The sequence below is a fragment of the Diuraphis noxia genome, unplaced genomic scaffold (assembly GCF_037042655.1).
Source record: "Diuraphis noxia isolate RWA-SAM2 unplaced genomic scaffold, SU_Dnox_SAM2 contig0001, whole genome shotgun sequence".
NCBI lineage: Eukaryota > Metazoa > Arthropoda > Insecta > Hemiptera > Aphididae > Diuraphis > Diuraphis noxia.
The window spans coordinates 32,485,432-32,509,202 of NW_028301711.1; the positions used below are offsets into that span (position 1 = coordinate 32,485,432).

The 23,771-nt window shown below is 34.8% G+C and overlaps 4 protein-coding genes across 5 annotated transcripts; 3 read left to right on the forward strand and 1 right to left on the reverse strand.

Annotated features, from left to right (window-relative positions):
* Positions 1 to 82: 82 nt before the first annotated feature.
* LOC107161376 (Na(+)/H(+) exchange regulatory cofactor NHE-RF1) lies at positions 83 to 6,035 on the forward strand. The gene is made up of 2 exons (XM_015507764.2): positions 83 to 912; positions 5,017 to 6,035. The coding sequence occupies exons 1-2, from the start codon at positions 364 to 366 to the stop codon at positions 5,212 to 5,214; spliced, it is 747 nt and encodes a 248-aa protein (XP_015363250.1). The 5' UTR covers positions 83 to 363; the 3' UTR covers positions 5,215 to 6,035.
* An 84-nt stretch (positions 6,036 to 6,119) lies between these two features.
* LOC107161368 (cysteine-rich PDZ-binding protein) lies at positions 6,120 to 6,857 on the forward strand. Its single transcript, XM_015507745.2, has one exon. It carries the CDS (start codon positions 6,263 to 6,265, stop codon positions 6,614 to 6,616), a length of 354 nt encoding a protein of 117 aa, XP_015363231.1. The 5' UTR covers positions 6,120 to 6,262; the 3' UTR covers positions 6,617 to 6,857.
* LOC107161365 (uncharacterized) lies at positions 6,835 to 9,042 on the reverse strand. Its single transcript, XM_015507741.2, has 4 exons — positions 8,534 to 9,042; positions 8,244 to 8,471; positions 7,584 to 8,159; positions 6,835 to 7,509 (listed from the first exon to the last, which is right to left on the reverse strand). The coding sequence occupies exons 1-4, from the start codon at positions 8,701 to 8,703 to the stop codon at positions 6,882 to 6,884; spliced, it is 1,602 nt and encodes a 533-aa protein (XP_015363227.2). The 5' UTR covers positions 8,704 to 9,042; the 3' UTR covers positions 6,835 to 6,881.
* A 1,596-nt stretch (positions 9,043 to 10,638) lies between these two features.
* Positions 10,639 to 23,570, forward strand: LOC107161383 (uncharacterized). 2 transcript variants are annotated; one of them, XM_015507773.2, is made up of 5 exons: positions 10,639 to 10,806; positions 11,136 to 11,220; positions 15,523 to 15,811; positions 16,315 to 16,563; positions 21,295 to 23,570. In XM_015507773.2, exons 3-5 carry the CDS (start codon positions 15,544 to 15,546, stop codon positions 23,226 to 23,228), a joined length of 2,451 nt encoding a protein of 816 aa, XP_015363259.2. In that variant the 5' UTR covers positions 10,639 to 10,806; positions 11,136 to 11,220; positions 15,523 to 15,543; the 3' UTR covers positions 23,229 to 23,570. The 2 variants fall into 2 exon arrangements, with proteins under 2 accessions (XP_015363259.2, XP_015363262.2); XM_015507776.2 differs by lacking the exons at positions 10,639 to 10,806; positions 11,136 to 11,220 and adding an exon at positions 15,220 to 15,376.
* Positions 23,571 to 23,771: the final 201 nt, after the last annotated feature.

The following is a 23,771-nucleotide window of genomic DNA, read 5'->3' on the forward strand; positions in this document are numbered from 1 at the left end:
TTGGCAACGGATGTGAGCGAGTAATGCATAATATTATCCGTAACCGTGGCCGCCACCTGTCACACACATCTAGTGCACTGCTGTACAACTGCGTGCAGGCCTGCTAACAGTTCTCGACTAGCAGTTATCGCCAACAGGTGTTTCATTATTTTCTCCGTCGCCGGACGTCTTGATCGCGTCAACCAGTCTCACCGCAGCTCGTGCCCACCGCGACACAATCGACACGGGACGTTTGGAAGTATTTTTTCTCAAGGTAATTGTCCACAACCAGCGCCGAAAATCCTGTCAGTAACCGAACTACCCCGTGACACACGATCGGCGCACGCCACCACTCACATCGATCAGCGTCTTTCGCATTTAGACATGTTGTCCCACGACGCCAACAACGAACAGGAGCCGCAGCAAGTGGCCGAGCCCACCGTCCGGCTGTGCGTGTTGCGCACTTGGCCTGAACACTTTGACGGGTACGGGTTCAACCTGCACGCCGAAAAGTCCAAAACGTCCGCGTCGTCGCCCAACGGTGGTCTGCCGTTCTCCGGCGGACAGTTCGTTGGCAAGGTGGACCGGGGCAGCCCGGCCGAGAGCGCTGGTCTCCGCGAGGGCGACAGGATCGTGCAGGTGGACGGGGTGGACATCGACGGCGAGACGCACTCCAAGGTGGTCGCCCGCATCAAGAAGGGCTCGGCAGCGGAAGATGACTCGGTCAGCCGCTGTTCGCTGCTGGTGGTCGACCGCCGGGCCGACACGTACTACAGGGAGAAGGGCATCAGAGTGCACGCCGACATGGGGCTGCAGGTATTGGTGTTGCGCACGCCAGAGGAGCCGACGCCCGAATGCCTTGCGGTGCAGCCGCAGAACGCCCCGAGTCCGAAAAACGCCGCGGTGGCCGACGACGTAGGAGCAAAGCAACAGGCGAGTTTGTTTCCCAGTCGCGTTAATAATATGTCGCCCGAAATTAATACCATCATTATTATTTTATCGCGTACTTAAGAATATAAATTTATGCTGTCGTCGTGGTCGTCGCTCTGCAACCGGCGGCATAACTGGCCGTTGGACCGACGACGACGGTTACTGGTCTCGGGACTGTACCGGCGTCGAGTTCATTTTGTACATACAAATTATCGTACCAATCGTACCGACCTATACATTAATAATAATATAAAATATTATAATATCGCTGTGGCCAACGGTTGGGCGTGGGTGGCAGACGGCGGTTGGAGCCAAGGACTCTGTCGGTATCGCCGCGTATGACGCGTGAAAAACGCGGTCGAGGACGCCCCCACTCCGCCATATTCCTGTAAAATATTATCATTATAACAATATTAAACCTAATAATTACCTACACGTATAGATACGTTTCATCCGCCCGCGATGTTACGGTAACTCACATAATATCTAAAAATATTATACACGCCTCGCCATCGATAATTCGATTACAATATGCGAAACCTACCTGTTGATATATAGCCATATTGTTTAGCTGCAGTGCTCTACACTGATAAAAATAATTTCCGACGAAAAACATTTGAACATTTCAGGCGCTCGTGAAACAAAATATGCATTCGGGTCCCCTTAAATCATAATACTCGAGATAATACTTTTTAACGACCGTTATCATATTTCTATTATTATCTACGTTGTTTGTGACAGTTGGTCGTGGTCGATCGGATTCGCCACTTGAATATTGCGGCCTTTGACTGATGTACGTTTGTTGAGTCTGGGTATCCTGTTTTAAAGCGCGCCCACTGCACGCGCATTATTCCAAAAGCAAACCCATGGGCTATGGTTGGTTTGCTCGTAAATTAATTTGTGTGCCTACTGAGACCGACCTATAGGAACCATCGATTTTAGGACGTTTCATAAGATGAGTTTCAATAGGCGAGGCGTAATCTGGGGTAAATTCTTGGGGGATGGCAGGGGGCAGTCTGTGATAAAACTAAAGATCTATAAGCTAAAATGACATTATAAAGTATACAAGCTCAGTTAAATTTATGAGGGGCAACTGGCCCCCTCCAGATTACACAAATTCTTACTTAAATTACGCCGTAAGACAACTTTACACAAAAGCGAACTTTTAGACAGTAAAAACTTCTAGAAGATTTTTGTTTGTCCTAAACGTTTATCTTATAAAACTGACCAGATGTTTTTTATAAATTCGCTTTGCTGGTTTCAAATAGAATTTTTTGTTTTTTTATTGGCTTATTGTGTTTTTAAATATAATTTATGTATTTTCGTGGTTTGATTTTAACAAATAGCTAATATTAATAAGTAGTTATAGGTATAACATAGATACATAATAATATGTAAATAAGTATTGGTAATTACACAAATTGGACTTGGTAATTATCATATTTTTAAATGCAACATAAATGGAAAGCAAAATTATATTATAAATATCTTAAGGTTTTTAATTGTATATTTTTCCTCGTACCAACCATAGTGTCAGAAATTTCAATTTTTAATACTTATTTACCTACTTATAACTTATTATTAGGTAAACAGTTAAAATCGAGTCAAATGGATATCAATGGTCTCCTGCTAGAAAGATGTCAGCCATTACAACCGACTTTAAACAAGATATTTTGCTTACCAATAATATATGTGAATATATGTGGCGTAAATAAAATCATTACGTTCCTATAAAGCCATTAAATATTTTATGAAATATTAAAAGTCAATTAGGTATGCATTTTAATAATAATAGGTACTAATTATTTTCTTAACAAGCAAAAATAATTTGGTATTACTTTGTTGAAAACACACAATATGTAATTCAAAGTACTTGCCTAAGCAAAAATAACATTCCAAAAATTCTCGCCGTGGGACACATTCAATCGAAACAGTATATTCAATAATTTGATACTTACATTTTCGATTTACGGAAGTGTCGATTTCAAAATCAAAACCTACAGTAGATAAGAATTAAAGACCGTGCGACATTAACAGACCCGAACACGCACACTAATAATATTATGTGTTTACCATTTGGTCAGTTGCAATAAATTATTATTTCGATATTCTATGATATCCATAATAAATTACATAAATCGAAATAACATTATAAAATATAATAATTTCATTCTTATATTGTTATATGCATATATATATTTCATGATAATACAATTTAACATTAAAGTGTGCATTTTATATTTATAGATTGAATTTTGAGTTTTATATAATTGTGGTACTAGGTAGAGGCTGCGGAGGTTAAAGCTCTGAGGTCCTTTGTTTTATTAACAACCCTTATTGCTTTTATATCTTGAATATAGAACAATTATAGCTCCCCTCCCTCTGAAAATGCAATCGAACCACTGCCTATGTCTGTTAGAATAAAAGATTCTTGCAGATAGAGGTGATCGACCAAGGGTGACAATGTGGAAATAGCCACCTGGACCAATAATTTTGATTTCGTGTTATGCTTATGACGATATTTTGTGTAATATTTAGTAATAACAAGATTTTGACAGTTTTCCTAAATTTAATTAATATAGACATTTTAGCTGCAACTCTTAAGCGCAATTGGAGACCTAGTCCCCTCAGTGGCGTCATTTTTTTTTTTTTTTTTGGGGGGGGGGGGGCAACTAGGTGTGCAAATGTGTCAGTCTGATTCAAATTGTAAATGTGTGTTTTATGAAGGAAAAATAACATAATATGTTAAAATAGAGTGCTTGCGACCAAAGCAACAATTTTTTGAAGATACTCATTTGGGCTGGTCAAAACTTACACCCATGTCCTCCTTTGATCTCTATCAAAAACTGAAATGATGCCACTGAGCCCCCTCCCCATCACCAAGGTTTTACAACAAATAAAATCGTTTATGTTATCACAAGATGAATAAATAATGTATGATGACATCATTTTTTTTTAAATTGTTAAGAATTCTTTTTCTACATTACTAATACTTAACCAACATTCACAGCTATTTCTAATAAACGTTATGTGGTTATTTGTTAACCATTTAGAATTTAGATTCGTCATTAAAATTGTATTAGATTGAATGTCAGCCGTAGCCCGTCAGTGCGTTAGGTATTTGTTTACTCTCTCTAAACTACTCGCACATGGTGAATTGGCGAATTTACGTTCACTAGAACCAAAGTTATCGTATACTAATTGTTGACTTTAAAGTGAATTAACCTATTATAAAACTCAAAGATAAGGATATTATCTGTGTTTGTACTTTGGCTTTTATATTAAATTAAAATTTTTATGCAAGTTATGAGTACCTACATATTATTTTAAAATATTACTGTTTAATAATGATTATTACATTGCAAAAAATTTTAATATTGTAAATGAGCCAACAAATCAACTCATATATACCGTTCTTCGTATTAAGTGTAAAAATAGCCCAATTCTAACTCTAATATTAAAGCTGACACAAGATTGGTATGGTGAGCATGGGAAAGAAAAAAAACATGAAATATAGTGCGCCTACGTCCTCTTAAGTCTTAATATTATCTTCACTCGTCGTATCATCAGCTATAATTTTATAGTACTATTTCTTTATCGTTTCTTGTAGGCAATTTACTTTGTCGTAATTGGGTGTGTGGCCGTGTGGGGTGACAACCTAAAACCTTTACACGACTTTACACCCTGAGGTCTTCTTCTCGAGACATAATACTAAGTAATAATTACATTGCAATGACGTAAAAATCTCGTTAGATGTAAAAGATTGTTCAAGCTATAGGGCGCTATTTGTGAGGGGATTTCCCCCTCCATATTATGTTTATGTTTGGCATATATTTGTTCAACACCCTCCCACCCTCGATGAAAAAATTGAAATTACATCTATGCCTAGTTATAAAACAAGAAATAGTAGCAGTTGTTTTTAATAATGAGTACCTATACCTAGGTAATGACTAACAAGTGATGACAGTTGTTATGAGGTTAACCCGGGCGGCATTGATTATAGCAGGATATTTCAGCTGTATTATTGCCTTCAATATTAAATAATATTTAAATCATGTTTTTAAATATGCATATTAAACGTGCTCGGTGTGTTTTACTATTTTGCAGCCGAACGACAGCGATGAGACTACAAAGCCCGCCAACTCTACGACTTCCACCACTACGACACTAAATCTGAACATGACGGCTGCCGAACTGCGGCGAAGGTTGGCTGAACGCAAGAAGCAAGACTCTCGACGCTCCGGCGCTGCTGGAGACGGGTCGTTAGATTTCCGTAAAAAGTACGAGATTGTCGACAAGTTGTGAAAACGAAAATATTGTGCTGGATCTTTATACACACACTCATACATACACATACGAATTATTAAATACACGCGCCCTAAATTAGTGGATAGGATAATACCTACATAATAATAATAATATATTATCATTATATTGTGTTAAATAAGTTTATTAATTAAGTATTTTAAAAAAAAAAATTGTATACATTAGTGTTTAGTTTTTATCGTCATATCCGTCCGAATGTCTATACGGTTATACAGGGTACTTATATACGTCATAACCATAACCTATAGCCGTGCTAACGATTTTATCGCCTCAATGCAGTTGTATATATTTTTTTCTCAGCTATAATTATTTTGGTGCAGCCCTTCGTTGTGGTCCTCAATTTCAATTAAACATCAAACGTATATCGTATTTTTATATCATATCTTATGTGTGCGTATGAGCGTGACTATTGTTTTCTAATGTCAATTTGTTAAATAAAAATAAAACGTATGATAAACAGTATACACACACAACCATGTGTCATAAACATATAATATACTAAATACTTTATACACTTAACTTATTAGTGGTTAATATAATATTATAGTAAGTAAAAAGTTCTCGATGAAGGTGTTACAATAATAAGATAGTCGTGTGCAGGCCTATAAAAGATAATAATCTAAATGATTTAATAACGTAGATATTGGGTACCTTCGTATATAATAAACTAGTATTAAACACATTATTATTGTCGTTAATAATTATAATAATATGATTCATACTGTACGTATTATACATATTACAAAAACTATATTGCTCCAAAAAAAAACATAAATACACGTATGTATTTAATATTATTATATTGTGTTTCTATATTATAAATATTTTAAAAATAAAAATAATTTCTCGGACATGGAATAAATTGTTTACCTCCACGGTACCACTGCTTGCTTCCTTATCATTTGACACGTTCTTATCACCTATTGGAATTATCACATTTTCCTTTTGCTATGTTTACATATTTGCAATTATGTTACTGTAAATACAAACACTGAAACACCGGCGTATAACATTTACTTGTTTTAAAATGGTGTGCGAAAAATGTGAGAAAAAATTAGGAATAACGGCTACTCCAGATCCTTGGAAACAGGGATGTCGTAATGCCATTGATACTAATTCAGTGAGTAAACAAGACAACAAGCATTTACAAACCATTGGAAAAATCAAGACTCTATCTGGCTCCAAAGTATCATCAAAATCTGCACTCAAGACAGGATCATCTTCGGTTATGTATTCATTTGGTGCATGCAGAATATGCAAACAGAAGGTACATGAACCAGGAAGACATTATTGTCAGAGTTGTGCATATAAGAAAGGTATATGCGCCATGTGTGGTGTACGCATTTTAAACATTAAATCTTATAAGCAATCTGCTACTTGAAATCAATTTAAACATTCATTGTATTAAAATATTAAATATAACATAGTTGTAACTGAAACAATTTTACTGTTTTAGATTGAAAATCATTTAAACATATTGTAATATTAATGATTATAAATTGTATTTTTTTATAATCAATAATTATTTTTGGATTTCTTATTATTTTAACAGATCTTACAAGTGTTATATACCTATGTACTTTAAATAAAAAACAAAAATAAAAAATAATTTTATTTTATAATTTTATTACTTTATAAACAATATTTTAAGCTGTAATTGAAACTGCAATTGAATTTTTCTTTTTTAAACCATTTTGGCGATTGTGCATCACAATTTTATTGGTGGCAGGAAATCCGTCCATTAATAGACAATATTTTGACCAAAAATTGAATGCAGATGATTCTGCTGAAGCAACTTTGGATGGTGAAGTAACGCTTGCAGAAACTCTATCGGTAGGGTTTTTTTTAATTGAAACATCAGCATGAACACCATAAACTTTGTCGGTGTCTTCCAAAATATGCCCAAACCAATAAATTACAGCTCCTGGGCCATAACGGTTCCAGTAAGGAAATAATTGGCCTTGAGTAGATTTACGTAACTGATCAGGGCCACCAAACATTGCTTTTGATTCTATCCAATTTAACACTCGAATTTCATTTTCACTTCCTCCAACATAATTAGTTGCTATATATTCTTGATTGTATTTCATATTGTCAACATCTGACAATGAAATGGCAATAGGTTCGCTAAGTACCACATCAGGTGTCATGTCTAGCCCACGAAGCCGGCATTCCTTTTCAGTTGTATAGTTTCTTTCCGATTTGTTTGTCTTGGACTTAGTCAAACCTGTCATATTTTGTTTTAAAATTTGTTCAAAGCGCTTGCCATTGCAGCTGAAAAACAATTTATATGGTAAGATAATAAAAAAATAAATTACCTACTATCAAAATAACTCAATAAATTATACCTTTTGATAAATTCCACACATGATCCATAATAACCATCTACAACAGAAGACTTATATACTTCATAAGCTAACTGTGGATCTTTACGCATCAACCAAGTAGACGTAGCCAATTGATGTGGTGTTAAATTCAAACTGTTATTAGTTGTGGGAATACAGAATGAATTACTATTATTCAAACTATTATGAGATTGATTTAAGTTTAATTCAGATTTATACATTGAGCGCAGTTTACAGGTGAGCCAGTTTAACTGTTGAGATAACTGTTTATCAATACCAAAAGAAGTATCCAACTCTTTAGCTGTAGAGTCGTTTGCACTTATATCATGTTTCAACTCTATATCACTATCATTTTGTAAGTTACTAGCAATTGATCCAACACTTGTATCGTTTAATGTGCTGCTATTAAAACTATTTTCATTGTTGGAATGTTGCTGATCAAATTTCTTTTTAAATTTTTCTTCTTTTATTTGATCAGCAATTACACATTTTGCAACTAACATAGCTGGCATACGCAATTTATCGGCCAATGTGATCAATGGAGATACTGCAGTACCCTTAGCAACTAATTCCTTGTACCTATAGACATATATAAGTGTATGTACATATCATTAATATACAAAAAATTATAATAAGATAGTAATATTGAGTAACAATTCCTACCTCTCGTTCATTGTTTTTGAAGAATCGATTAATTGTTTATTCATGCGTTCTTGTTGACGATAATTCGTAAATAGTTTAGATTTTGTTGAAGCTGTAGTTCTAGATGTGGTTGAAGAATGTGAAGGAGAATTGGCATTGGAAGTGCTGGAAAAGACCTTATGATGTCGTTGGCAAACATATTGTTGAACTCGACCATCAATAATACTTAGAACAGTATTACTATGTACGCTAAACAACAATAACAACATTTAATACATTGAGTAAAATAAAGTATCATCTATATCACTCACCGTGGATATCTGCTCAGTGTGTTTGAGGTCAACACACCATAACGGTTTAAAATAAAATCATTGTTATTCTTGATTAACGAGTCTATCCAGTCAACCATTTCATTGTACTCGGATTTGGTGAGGCATTTTCTTTTTGATTCGTGGAAATTCGATTCATTTGTAGCGTCCATGGTGGCGATAACTTTAAATGCTAACCTAGTTATAGTAACTCAGGTAGGTACGCATAACGCGGAGAGGACGTCATTAGAACATATCTCGCATAGATATACGAACCATTATTGAGCACATGCAATAGTTGTTGATAGTAATGCACAATGTAAATTCAATAGACATTAGTTGTGTACCTATGTACGAATAGTCATTCGAGGTAAGAAAGATAAAACTAAAAAACCTCGACAAATCCGACAGAAGAAAAACACAATATCGAAAAACCGACTGCGCAATACGCACTTCTCCGATATCACTCGCAGCACCCAGTAATTCCGTTTCTGCGCGCGCGATATCACTTATGGTTTTGTTATCTCGTCGTGGTCTATAAAGTGTGGAGGTGGACGCCATGCCGCAATGGGATATAGAAATAACAAACATTGCAAGACGTTGTGGTTGCCATGGTGTACGTCATATTCGTCGCGCCATCTATGTATGTCTCGGTTGATGTCCAAACGAAAGTAATACCTAACTTAAATATTAGCGTTTCGCTGGCACAATGATAATAATTAATAGTTAGTAATGTTATTCAAACATAAAATAATATCGGATACGGGGTGAATAATAATAATAATAACTGCCATATTTGTGCCAAAGTATTTGGTATTTAGAAACATAATGCGAATAGGTACAGTTTATCGTATTATTTCCGTATGTTAAGTGCTTATGAAGTGGTCACGGCGTTTTGTCGCGCATACGCATCTTGCCATAAATATTGTTATGCGCCTATTGTTTGACTACATGACAACTTATAAAATATTAATTATTACACGCCACACGCTCGAAATAGGATACCTGCTCGGCCGCATATTGGTGCATACAAATGTATTACAATAATTGTAATACAATCATAATAAAACTGTAGAAAAATGCATAACTAATCGTATACATTATTATTAACATTAATTTGTTCTACCTATATCTACGTGCGTGTGAACCCAACTCCCGGCGGCTTATCTGCAGTTTAAATGCTGGTTTTAGCTTTCTACATTAACGACTTGTCGGAACTTATACGATATAGCCGTCTGCATAATAATAATAATAATAATAGGTATGTAGGTATTATATTATGCTATGGAAACGACATTTTCTTTTCTTTTTTTATTTACGTTTTTACTAAATACCGAATTGTTCTCGTCGTAGTCACAAATATATAGCCAGCCATATGGGTAGACACCTAATAGGTATGACGAAAAATGAAAATAGTCACCGTTAAGTGTTAACTGTTGCGGCGTAGGTATAACGTAGGTACGTAAATCGTTTAAGTCTTATTCATCTGCCGAGTGATGACAAAAGCGCGTTAATCGCCGACGCGAGCTACCTCTGGCCGCCGTTAGAATACGACAAAAATCCGAATTAAATATGATAATTTCGAGATGGTATATTATAATAGCCGTACGCGTCCAACGTAAAAATATATTACACCCATTTACGGCGGCGAAGGCGATACGAGCGCATATCGCTGCGTAATATTATTATCATATCGCTACGAGAGAAAAGCCCAACAGCGGCGGCAGCCGAAAAACCGGTTGTTTGCCGCCTACCAAACGTTTGCTGGACCGCGTGCACCTCCCGTCAATCTGCCAACGCCGACGACGATATTATAATGACATACCCAAAAAAAAAAACGTACCTACGTAATATTCTATTATAATAACACCACGCACACCGCCCAGAATCGTTGCGTGTGCGTGTACTCGAATGTGCGACGTGCGTGTGCGTGTGTAAGTGTGTGTGTGTGTGTGTGTGTGTGTGACATGGTGTAAAAGTTGTAGGCAAACGGCTCGCGGGCAAATAGTGAAATTTTACATACACCGCTCCGCCGAGATCCACAACAACGCCACAGCCGCCGCCGCCGCCGCATGTTTTTTTTTTTTTTTTATAGTGCCGGCGAAGAGCGTCTCGGCGGGGTCGGCACTCGGCGGTCCCACCGTGTTCTTCTAGTGCGGTGTGCAGTACGCCAGTACGTGTATCAGTCGCAATATCGTCGTCGGTCTGCGCGGAGTACGTGCTGCAGATAGTGCATTATCGTAATACCGACACAACTTTAATATATTATTTTATAGGTAAAAAAAATTGATAGACGCGCGTACCACTCGTAAGTCGTAAGTGCATATTGTGTGCATGTATATTAGTGTATGGCATTCTGCCCGATGTATATGTAATAATAATATAATGATAATTATTCATAATATTACGTATACATTTTACACATAAGTGCTTACGGTTGCGAGTGGATATATTATTATTATTTTATATTATTACCTATACGTATATCGTGTTGAAAACGAAGATTGCAATATTGTTCCGTCGAACTTTATATTGCCTCGTAGTTCATTCTATGTATTGTAACATATCATATGAAGTTTAATTGTTGTTTTTACGATCGAAACAGATTTTCACTGGACTATTTCGCAGCTGTATAGGCGACGAAGAGGACATTTGTTTTTCACAAGACATTTTAAGCTTCAACATTACGAGTGAGTATCTATATTTATAACCGTAGTATACCAGTGGCACATCCAAAGGGTAGTCCCTGGGTCCGGACCCCTCCTTGGCTACATACCTAGTATTATTTTATATTATAAAAACATTCCTCATCGACATAGTAAAAAAACTCATTGTTATCTTTTACGTTAAATAATTGTGTTTATTAAGCAATAAAATGAAACTATCGGCATAGTACAGGGTACCTAATTGAATCAATTTTTTGACCCCCCTTGGCTCTTGAATAAATCTTAGTTGTACGCCACTGCTGTATACCATATATACCTTACAGCGCCCTTTATCTATATCGTTAGTATTCGATATTTAGGTACCTATTACCTACTATATGGCTGCGACCCGTTCCGTATCGTAGTTTTATAATAATGTGCATAATGTATTATTATGTATATATATATATTTAACTGGAGTGTATGTCTCGCTCGAGAATATACTATATGGGTTATCCACGGGTACCACGTGCAACGCATATTATCATAATATTATGCGCGATTAATTGCAACAGCTTAACTGAAACGGACCCGTTAACATATAGGTCGAAATTTTCTCTTTTTTGCACGGGACACACTCCCGTGATATACCTATAACTACGGTTATTCGCGCGTATAGAGTAATGATATGAATTCCAACGAGACTAATAATTATGCAGTATACCAATAAAATCAGACAATCAGTATCGGTGGGTGCTTAGGTATATTATCGTGCAGTGAAAACAATACGATATATATTATTGTATATGTTGGTAATAATTATATTATTCTAATATTATTATGATTAGTAATAATTGCTGCGTGAATCGTTGAGTGTGTACCTATATATATATATATATGCGTACGCGGTGAGAATAATATTTTTCCCGCTGTCATTGTGATGTTCACGTCAACATAATATAATAATACCTATACGATTATGCATAACATATGCAATAGTACAATGGCACCGCACAAGCGCAACAGGTTTCGTTGGGGTTGTGTGTACAATATAAACGTCTGGGCGTCTGGCCACAAGTACACAACCCTTGTCATACTAACTAACTTGTATACTAAATGATGATGACTATAATGATAATAATAATATAATAATACCGTCTGCACGTAACCGGATGCACCGAAATGCAGCTGACCACACCGCACTGTCGTTATATATCATTATATACCTGGTACCTATACGTTTCTAAGTGCATATGTCGTGCGTGCGGGTAAATTATAAACATCGAGCAGACACACAGATCGCATAGCGCCGAAGTTTAACGTCCAACAGTAATTCGCACATGTCATGGCATAAATACGTTATACCTTATACGCCATAATTTATAATATTATTATTATATATTATACATCTCTCATGTTACTGCTATGTATACATACAAGACGTATTTGGGCATGCCTTCAGTATAGTACGACGAAGTACAGCCTGCAGGTGACGTCCCGTACGGCCGTACCTATACCCGATGGTCGTTTAAGCCCAGCGCGTATAATACAGTAGAAAACCAGCCGGCGGCGGCACTTTCACGTCGTATATATGCACATCGCTCGGGGACCTTAGACGAGAGCCGGTAAACATTTTCGGATTTGACTCGCAGGATATATATAACTACACATTTGCTTAATATATATATATGTTATACATATAATATACGCACACAACCGGTCGCCGAAGTTTAAGGAAGAAATCGAACCGCTCGCCGTATCTCACCGCGACAAAACCGCACCAGACACCGGTAAAAAAAAAAAAAAATCCGTAGAGTTTCATATCATTATTATTTCCTATATTATAATATACGTTCGCTCGGCGCACGGTGGCCGTGACATTGTGCCGCGGGTGGGCCGACTCCGATGCCGGCCGCATATATCCGGTTGGAGGTCATGACGGTTGCGACCGCGGGAGAGAGTGCTGCATGCGCCGGCGTTCACCACTGCATCGACAAGTGCATCCCCATACGAGCCACACGCATCAATGCATCAATACCATGCACACATAATTGTAGATTGTGTAGGTACATGAAGTGGTACGTACCTATAGGTACTTATATATTATGAGATATATTACATTATTGTACGGCCGGACTCGTGGCACACGCGTGTATGTAATATATTATTATAATGCTACGGCTATATTATAGAGGCGTGTTTACAGATTTATTCGGGGAGACGGGAAGAAGACATGGACGTAGAACGACTAACGAGAAACTGAAGAATTCGTTAAAAATAGAAAACGTCAGGATGCCGTATTTCGAAAATAACAAATCTAATAATATATGTTTAGGTTCTTTTAAAGTATATTGTTTGTAATAAATTATTTTTATTAAATACTAAACACCACTTTTTTTTTTTTTTTTTTTTGGGGGGGGGGGGGGGGTTTAAAATTTTCAAAACTTATATAATAAAGCTTATTTCTTTCATCTTACTTTGAAACAAGGAATAACAAGAGATAGAATGAATACAAACAATATAATTTTATAACTGAAAAAATGTCACCATTTTAGTAAAATTAATTTTTAGGATAATTACATCAATTAGAATATCGATTAATTTGTCAAATAAAATAATTTAAACATAATGTCATCCTTAACTATGTCATTGACATTCCGGGAGGCCAGTCGATCACTCAATAGTATGGTTAGAATATGAACATAAAGCATTTTACCACCTTTATAATTAAAAGATATAGATACCAGGTATGTCATTAAGTATTTTATAGTAAAGATAGGGTTGAGTAATTAGTAGGTATATCAAAACTTCCTCCATACTCGTTGAACGTGAAAATATTAAATTTTATTAGGTATCTCATGTTTTAAAATTTCCCTGAAAACATATAATGCAAGTTGCAACATGCCATTTATGAAATACCTTATATGGTATTATCGTTGTTTATCCATCGTGACTATTTCAAATCGACTCATAGTTACCTATCTCCATGATGTATGCGTATGAACATCAAATGTGTGATGTGTGAATGGCCTATCTAGGATTTTGTTAAGGGAGTTTTAACTAAAAGGTGAATTATTTATATACATGATGTTGATATATATTATGTTACTATAATATCTATAACATAAATAAATAAAAATAATTTAGGTTAGAAAAACATTTTTTCTATAATAAAAGCAATCGGCCAATCTATAGACTAAATAATAAATGTATTAAAAATAACCATAATGATGTTATTAATTATTATTTTTATACTTATTTACAAAATAATAGGTATGTAACACATCAACACGTGCTAGAAGAGGGTATCATATTTCCTAAACAACTCCATAATGTTTATACTATCTGATGTATATAGGTCCTTAGTATTTTGTATATATTATGTATAAATGTATAGGTAATGTATATAAATATATGATACTGAGCTAGTGGAGTCCAGACCTCGTCAACAGCATACTTAATATTATATTTTCCCTCCCCTCTAAAAATTCAAATATGTCTATAAGCCTGTAGACGCCCTTGAAAATATTATATTCCTCCACGCGTATTTCTAATAGGACGTGTTTCGGCTCCAAAATAACTCGCCAATCATTATTATGATCGAGATTATGATTGATATTCATTAAAGCGATTTTACCATACTTATGTTATGTGTGCGACAAAGAGACGATAAATATCTGCATGAGGTACCTACCATGGTTCTCTCTAATGTGTGTACCATTATACCAGTCCACGTCTATCGAGAAGAGCGAATTCTTTATTATAATTAATATCTTATTATGACCTGCCTTCCTGCGTAGTCATGTGAGGTGTTCGACTATATAGGCACTTAAATCTGTATATGCATGTTTAAAATATATATTTAATTTGCTCATCTCGCACGCGTTAGATCGATATACATGTAGTATACTTATATATTGTGTAGTTGTGTGTATATTATGTATCGTACATGATACATTATCGAGATTGTAAAAGTAGGCAAAGATGGTAGCTGTACCTGGCAGACAGGTTCTCTCTTTCCCGGCGCACCCACGACACGTCCGATAAACTGCATTCTTCGAGAGAAACACGGTGTGCCGGTATATAGCAGCATCAGTATCACATCCGTGGTTTGTGAGTTTATTTTTGGTAAGCGCTTTCATCGGATCGACGAAAGCGTGTTTTTTAATTGGTCAATTTATCCACAAGATCATTTTCGGTTGTACGTATATAGAGTTAACGTATAGGTAGTACGATAGCTAGAGCTTATATAAATATAAAATATAAACACTCTAAATTTAAAATTTAAATATCATATAGTTTTGTTCTTGTGTTTACTTATCAATATCATAATAACTTTTCTTTCAGAGCTCGTGAGAAAATCCAATAATGTGGTGGCCCCGGCCACGGTGGAAGAGTGACATTTTCACACGTTTTGTACTACTGTTATTATTCATCATCACAACCACAAATACGAAAAACGGAGTGATGGCAGACGAAGGGCAGCAACATTGCGGCTCGGGCAATATGTCTGCCGTGGTATGGACAACTGTCTTTTGCACGATGCTATTAGTTTTAGCGATTGTTGCGATATATTTTATTTACTGTAAGAGAAGAGAACACGGCTGGTCATCGTTATGGTGGAAAAGCAATTCGGGTAATTATCATAATTATTATACAAATTTATAGCCCCGTTCAGTTATTAAACATAATAAATAATATATTGTTATGAACTCTTGGAATAAATAATATTCGGTAATATTTCATACTAGCAATTAAAATCAAAAATCAGATCATTGGAAATTGTGTGTTGAGACATAACATGTGCATTGGAATCCACTGATTAGGGATTCCAATGACATCTTCAGACAAATGCATGATGTCTTTAAAAGTACCATTTCCAATCAAGTACTTAGTGAAAACAGTATTATTAACTAATATTGAAACAATAACAATCTGAATAAATTTTAATATCTATTAAAAATTACATTGATCGCATTTATTTACTATAGTTACACATAATATTATATTGGAAAAGTTCATAACAATAGATTATAATATTATATATTATATAAATTAATATGTATATATTTATTATAGTTTATAACAATATGTTTTTATTTATTTTTTTAAATATGTAAATCTATATACATTTAACAGACAAAAATCTCGTACTACAAACATCGGCTCCCGTGAAAAACCAACAACAAATGAAAAATGGCGGCACCGATAATCCAGCATTTTCATCGGATGCTTATGTTGGCGACTGTGCTACAAAAACAGGATTGACTAGGGTCGTGCGCATTACCTCGTCATCTATCAGCGAAGGGTCGCTGTTAAACGAATTGTCATTAAACGAAGAAGATGGCAGACAAATCTATATGTGCAAACACAACGACGGATCAAAAGGTAAAGTAATTAATACAAAAGCTGATGTCTAAATAAAGCAATATAATAACTTGAACTATGGTTGAGCTTAAGCATAGCATTTTAAATACCAATAGGTTATTATATTTTTAGGCTTATGTGTTTGTAACACTTGGGAACTATTTAAATACTGAGTAGATTAGATATGTAACTGTGTATATGTCGAATAACTTATAAATAGGTGATATATATTATATATATATGTATAATTTAACTTGTATACAAATTTAATAAGCCCAAGTTAAATTTAATAATATATATTATATATACGATTTAGGATAAAATATATTATATACATTATGCCAAGTTCGTAAAATTGGCAGTTAAATTGATGTATATACATGAAATCGGCTGCATTATAAAAAAATACTGCTGATTTCGTTATACCAACAATACCCTTAAAAAGATTTTATAAAATACATAGAGATAGTGAGATACAACTGTGGCGGTTGGATCATTAAATCAAATTGTTATTATTGTTATTTGATGTTAATAGTCAGAATTTATAAGTCAGAATCATCGAATTATATAATATTGTAAATATATGTTTATAGTAATGTATTGAATTTCGTCAAAGTTTGGACTTCAAGTGTTTATAAAAAATAATTGTGATTTTATATTTTTAATTTTTTTAACTTTAATAAGATAAATGTATAAGGAACCTAGCTTATTAGGTTTTTGAAGTTTTTGAATTGAAAACAAAAATATATTAACATGGGTACTCGTAAATTGAAAAAAATTAAAAAGTTTACTTTTTACCCATAAATGAGTAGGTATACGCTTCGCGTAGCTTAAATATTTTCCTTTTTATTTATGTACTTATATTAAACGTAATGATTTCGGTATAATATATTCCTAGACTGATCTTTTTATTAATAATTTTAAATTTGTGTGACTATGTGCCTATAGTGTACAAAACTGCAGTGTCATAAGGTAATGTGTTGTAAAATGTATGCATTTGATATTGATGATCTTACGTATTTAGCAATAGCGTTGTTGATTTTATGAACTCGGCATAATATATTCTTAAAATATATATAACATATAGAAATTTTAAAGTTGTATATATAGTATAGATATATGTATATAACACATAATTTATAAGTATTTAACATCTATATTATTTTTCAAAAAATACCTATAATAAGATGAATATTTTAAGTGGTTAATATTAAGCTTCACCTAACCTGCACTACGAAATATAGTCTAGATTTAATGAAAAAAGAACAGCTTTCAGAGCTGAACTTTGTAACTGTATTTAGCGATTGTTTTTTATAAAAGTCCTGAGGTTTATCTATAAAATACATTTAAAATAAACCAGGCTAATTAACTAGGTATTATAAAATATTATCAATGAAAACTGCCTTGAGAATCGATTCCATCAGTTAGTAAAATATTTTTCTAATTGACTGTGCTATTATTGGCTTAAATGAGTGGGAGATCGAGATTAATTTTAATTTTCTCATTACTTATCATAATAATTTATAACATTAATGTTAATAGTGTTAATTTTACTCATTTGAGTAAGGCCACATGGGAGTTTTGTAAATATATACCCTATACCTAATATAATATATGGATGTTACGTTTAAATTGTTTTGTGTGTATCAGTGTATCACATTATTAAAAAAACTATAGGTATTCAATATACTCATAGTTCATACATAATATATTTCACCTGAATTTGTATTACATTTACGCCAAGTCAAAACAATAATGTGTTGAAGTATTCTTAAATATCATTTATCTAAAATATTGGGGATCTAAGAATGTTTAGTATTTTTAACTATTTCGATAATTCGTGACACCTCCTTAAGAAAATACGTCCTGTTTTAATAGCAGCAAATATTTTAAAATATACACCTAACACTTATATGGGCCATGTCCTGTGCCTTAAGTTTATAATACTTGTTTTAGATATTCAAGTTTGAATAATTAGTTATAAATTACAATAGGTTACCATTCAACATGCAAAAATAGTTTATTTATTTAAAAGAATCTGATCAAGAATTTATTTATACATAATTTATTGTAAAATAAATTGGTAATATGTGTAGGTATACATTTAAATTATTTACACATGATTTTACATACTAGTGATATTCCATGATGAGATATTAATCTATCCATTATTAGCATATCATAGCTAGATGTATTAGTTGTACAATATTGACTTTATAACAACTTCAACACGAATAGACACCATACCATCTGCTTAAGTTATAAAAAATCACGGTGTATAAAATAAAATGTAAAATACATATTATTTTATATTATAGATTATTATGGTATCACTTATAATATAATATAGGATTTAAATTACAAATTGAATAATAAATATTGTATATCCAATGTTTATTACTTTTTTAGTTGAATATATTAATTTTGCGATACTAAAAATACTTTCAAACTTGGTTATTTTCTATTTTTATTAATTATTATTTATGTATACTGACAATATACATCTACCGTAGCGTAGAATATAAAATTTATGATTCAGTGCATTTTGACTTACACTTTCATTTTATTAATATAGTTAATACCACCCATTTATACTTCAATGTAGAAAATCGAGTTTACATTTCGAGGTAAAACCACGTTTATTTTATATAAACCAATTATACAACTAACTTTTATGCAGTAAAAAATGTAATATAGATAAATCTGAATATTTCATGTTAAAAATGAATGTAAAAACATTGACAGTTTATTAAAAGATATATTTAAATCAAAAAGCGCGATTAGGACAAGTCATAATCTCACAATTGTTGAGCGTTTGGCATTCACTCGCTACGCTTTCACAGTACTGTAACTATAATATGTCTATATACTTCATAAATACTAACTTAATAGTTATATCCAAACTATTTGTAAAAACATATAACCACATGATAGAATGAATCATTTTACTTTCGTATGATGAACTTAAAATATTTTATATTTTGCTATAACAATTAAACTCTTATAGCATATTTATTTATTAGTAGGTATAATATAATATGACAGAGGTACTAAATTATATTATTACATTCTGTATTGTTGTATTAACCAGGAAATTGACTTTTACGATTGGGCTCCATCTAAGGGCTAAGAAGTAAGAATGTTGGTACTCAGGGCCGTTTAAAAGAAAGGAACGGGGTCATTTGGTCCAGGACCTCATATTTTACTTACTAAAAAACTCCAAATCCCATATTAATATTTAATACGTTTTATGATTATTGATTAGTATTACTCATGATGTTATCCTGAAGAAAACTTATTATCGCTAAAATATTTTTCTTTATAGAATGCAATTGTGTTTTTTACATGTTTCGTAATTTTAATCTATTATAATTATATAAACAAGCTACGCTTTTGATTATTTTAAATTATGATAATTGTTATATTTTATTATTGTCTTGGTGCTGCTGTGCAAACTGTGAAGAATATAAATGTATTCCAAAATAATTCGTTATTGCAAGTTTATAGCTATTATTCAGTATTCAAGGACAATTATTGAATGTTGAATATTCTCTTTATTACTTTATTTATTGTTTAGATGTGTTGTGTAGCTATTAAAGATGACAGAATTTGATTATTTTAATACTGAAGGCTCAAAATTACATTAAATCGATATCATAATGGATCATAAGTTTGAATAATCTCGGTTGGTTAAGTTTGTTAAATTTTGCAAGTTTTTATATATTTTTTAATTATATCGTGTTATGATGATTTAAGGGTCTTTGCATTAATTTATCCCTGGTTCCAAATAACTTTGGGACGACGTTGCAGGGATCAAAGGTATTGAAAGAATCTAATAATATATGTAACGACGCTACGTGGCGTATATTAGGAAAACAATGAAGTACATATTATATGTTTTTTTAAAGTAACAAAAAATAGCTTTTACATAAGATATCTATTGAATACTTTACTCGTTACAGAAAAATTTTCAGTTTGCCTCGCCACTGTTTTTAGATTGTACTATTATTTACTAACGTCTAGCAAGTACTACCAAGCAGTGGCGTGGTGAACTAAAAATATTCCAGAGGCAACCCCCCATATAGATGACCCACCCCACATGTATTTGCATGTAAATAAGTACAATCCTTGATACCCACCCCCCCAATATTTGAAAAATCCCAGAGCCAATTGCCTCTGAAATTACTCTTTGCCACGCCACTGCTACCAAGAATGATCTATATAAATATACCTGCGTGTAAAAATAATCTATTCATATTTATGTATGTAGAGCTTAATATTTACCCACTTAATCAATGTATTTACATTTAGGCATATCAGTAAAACAGGCCTCGATAAAATGAATAAGTATGTGTTATACTCCATTTTCGTTATTAGTAATAATTATTTTTTAATATAACCAGTATAGAAATACTAAAATAAATAAAAATATAATAAGAACACTGAATGTTAATAATTTAATTTAAGTGTAATTAACTACGGTTTTTATTAATATAAATTAAAATTAAAATAAGTAAATAAAAATAAAAATAAATTTTTAATAATATTCATGTTGCTAGAATCATGATTAATAGAAAACCTCTAATTTTTAATACTTGGTAGGTTTCGGCGTTACGATGAGATCGTTATTTATAATACTATATTATAGGTAAGTTAGGTGCTAATTGTCGTATCGTTAATGAAGTTGTTAACTGGTTGGGTTAAACTTATTAAACTCGAATCAAACTAATATATTTATTATTATTTGTTTAGATCGTTTGGTTGCGTTGCGGTTGGTGTTTGATAAAGGGCAACAACAACTGAGCAGACCTACAGCCTCGGATCTAAGTAGCTCGCTGATTGAGCTGAGTCGCAAGTACGGGTTACATGTTGAACTGGAAACTGAGGGAGAAGCGGTCGTAGGGACATCGGGAAAATGCAACGATACTACTTCAGCAAAATGTGGAAAATCAAACATCCTGTCGGCTGTCCGTGGAAAAGCGCAACGTCTGTGGAACCATAGACAGTTCGTTTTCAAAGGGGGTGACAGTAGCGGCCGTGTGAACGCGGACAAGGAGATCGTTGACGGTGACTTAGAAAGCGGCCGCGCAGAAGCCGTCCACGCAGGTACGGCTCCACCGGTCCAGAAATCTTCTTCTTCTGTGATGACGGTCAACGAAACCGGAGCCGCCCAACGGCCGGCACGAAACAATGGCGGATCGTTACGGTACCGCACTCTGGAATACGGTGCATCACCCGTGGATGCTGAAACGCAGTCGTCACCAGACAGTGGCGTCCAGTGCTGTACAGTCAATCCATCGGTACCTGTCCCGGGGAAGGTGGATAAAGACGCGGCTGCCTCAGTGACAGTGACAATCGACAGTGATGTGGTAGTGGCGGAGGCAGCGGTAGATAAAGATACAGTAGTCGTGGCATCAGTGAACGATGTGGTAGTGATGGTGGAAAAACACGAAGCAGTCAGACAGGACAAAGACGAAGCAGTCAAAGCGGACAAAAACGAAGCAGTCAAAACGGACAAAAACGAATCAGTCGTGGAATCGAACAAAAGCGCTGCAGCTGTGTTGAAAACAGTCGACGACGAGAAGAAATCGGTAGTGATGGCTAAACTGAAAAATGACGAACCGAAACACGCTAACCCACCGCCACCGCCTCCACCTCGTAAGTACAACACGGTGGTGGTTCCACCAACTGTTCCAGTGACTGCGGTCACCGTATCGCTTGCCACCGCTGCTGCAGTAACCTGCAACGCGTCTGTGGCCGATAACGCTACTGTTCCAACGGAATCCTGCACGGCATCGGTTCCTGTCGCGTGTACCGAACCGGTCAAGCCGCCTGCCGCTGCGATAAACGAAATCCGAGTGGACGATGACTATTATTGGTGCACCACAACCACCATGGCGCCGTCAATGTCTACCTTTGGGAAACGACCGTCCGCGATGTCAAGTGTCGAAAGCGGCAGTGGTGGTGGTGCAGCGGATACCACGATTGGTGACGGAGCTGCAGCCGTCCAAGGCGTGTACGACAAAGGCGCCACGATGGCCCCGCTCACGGCGGACGACAATCGTGACGTGGTGGCCGGCGCCACGACCAGTATCGAGGACGCATCGTTGCCGTCTTTTTCGTCTGACGAAGAAGAGGACGATGATGAAAACTGCAGCAACAGCGTGGTGTTGGCCGTCGACAAATCTAAGTTCCCGCTGTGCAGTTCCATCAGTACTTTGGCGGACGTTGTCGGAGGAGTATCCGGTGATGGCACCGACGTAATAAAGATTGACTGCAACGGGGAGTCACTGAATAATAAAAACAAAAACAATAACAACAACAACAACAACTGCGATGTCGATGTCGACGGCTCTAGAGTGGCGCCGCCTAACTCGGCGGAACCGAAATCGCCCACAAAGCTGCCATCTCTACGGTTGTCGCTGTCTTCTCCACTATCGTCTACAGTCAATACATCGTGCTGTTCGTCGTCAGCATCGTCGACCTCGTCGACCTCGCCGTCACCCACGAATAGCAGCACCAACAATTCGCCAATCGTGTCGAAAATACCGGTACGGCGGCAGTCCGCCGGCTCAGGAGTAGTGTCCGTTTCCACTCCTCTGGCAAACGGCACCGCCAAGAAAGCCATTCCGTTACCGCTGTCGAGGAGCGGTTCCCGGTTAGCCATGTGGACTTCGGCCAACTGACCAATTGCATCGCACGAAACAAAAACTGTATAGTTGTTACGACCTGCGACATTTATTATTTCATGCGTATTATACCACCAATATTAATTTTTGAATATATTTTGTAGCACTATCGTGCGCGAAATTAATGAATTTAAAATATAATATAGGTGTATATTTTTTTTATATTATTTTATTATTTATTTTAAATACTACCTATATTTGTATGAAATAAAAACTATTATTCTGCGAAATATATAACTATATATATTATTATTATTATAATTATAATTATCATTATTATTATTATTATTGTATTTTCGTCTGTATTGCAATGAAAGAATAAACAATCAAATATACAAACGTTTTTATGTAAATCTTTTATAATATTAGGTGTACCTACTCTGTATTTTATAATATTATAATATAATTCCTGTGGCTGGAACGACGGATCAAAAAATATAATAATAAATATCATTCATTATAACGCAATATTATAATAATTACTCGTGTGCCACTCGATTAAAAATCGTCGTGAATTAAATTTTTTGATTTTCACTTTTT

Bases quoted from the DNA above. Each gene is read 5' to 3' on its own strand.
- LOC107161376 (XM_015507764.2), top strand. From the start codon at position 364: ATGTTGTCCCACGACGCCAACAACGAACAGGAGCCGCAGCAAGTGGCC. The intron at 913-5,016 runs GCGAGTTTGTTT...ACTATTTTGCAG, and splicing joins ACGTAGGAGCAAAGCAACAG to CCGAACGACAGCGATGAGAC.
- LOC107161368 (XM_015507745.2), top strand. From the start codon at position 6,263: ATGGTGTGCGAAAAATGTGAGAAAAAATTAGGAATAACGGCTACTCCA.
- LOC107161365 (XM_015507741.2), bottom strand. From the start codon at position 8,703: ATGGACGCTACAAATGAATCGAATTTCCACGAATCAAAAAGAAAATGC. The intron at 8,160-8,243 runs GTAGGAATTGTT...ATATGTCTATAG, and splicing joins TCAAAAACAATGAACGAGAG to GTACAAGGAATTAGTTGCTA. The intron at 7,510-7,583 runs GTATAATTTATT...ATTGTTTTTCAG, and splicing joins TGTGTGGAATTTATCAAAAG to CTGCAATGGCAAGCGCTTTG.
- LOC107161383 (XM_015507773.2), top strand. From the start codon at position 15,544: ATGTGGTGGCCCCGGCCACGGTGGAAGAGTGACATTTTCACACGTTTT. The intron at 15,812-16,314 runs GTAATTATCATA...TACATTTAACAG, and splicing joins ATGGTGGAAAAGCAATTCGG to ACAAAAATCTCGTACTACAA. The intron at 16,564-21,294 runs GTAAAGTAATTA...TTATTTGTTTAG, and splicing joins ACACAACGACGGATCAAAAG to ATCGTTTGGTTGCGTTGCGG.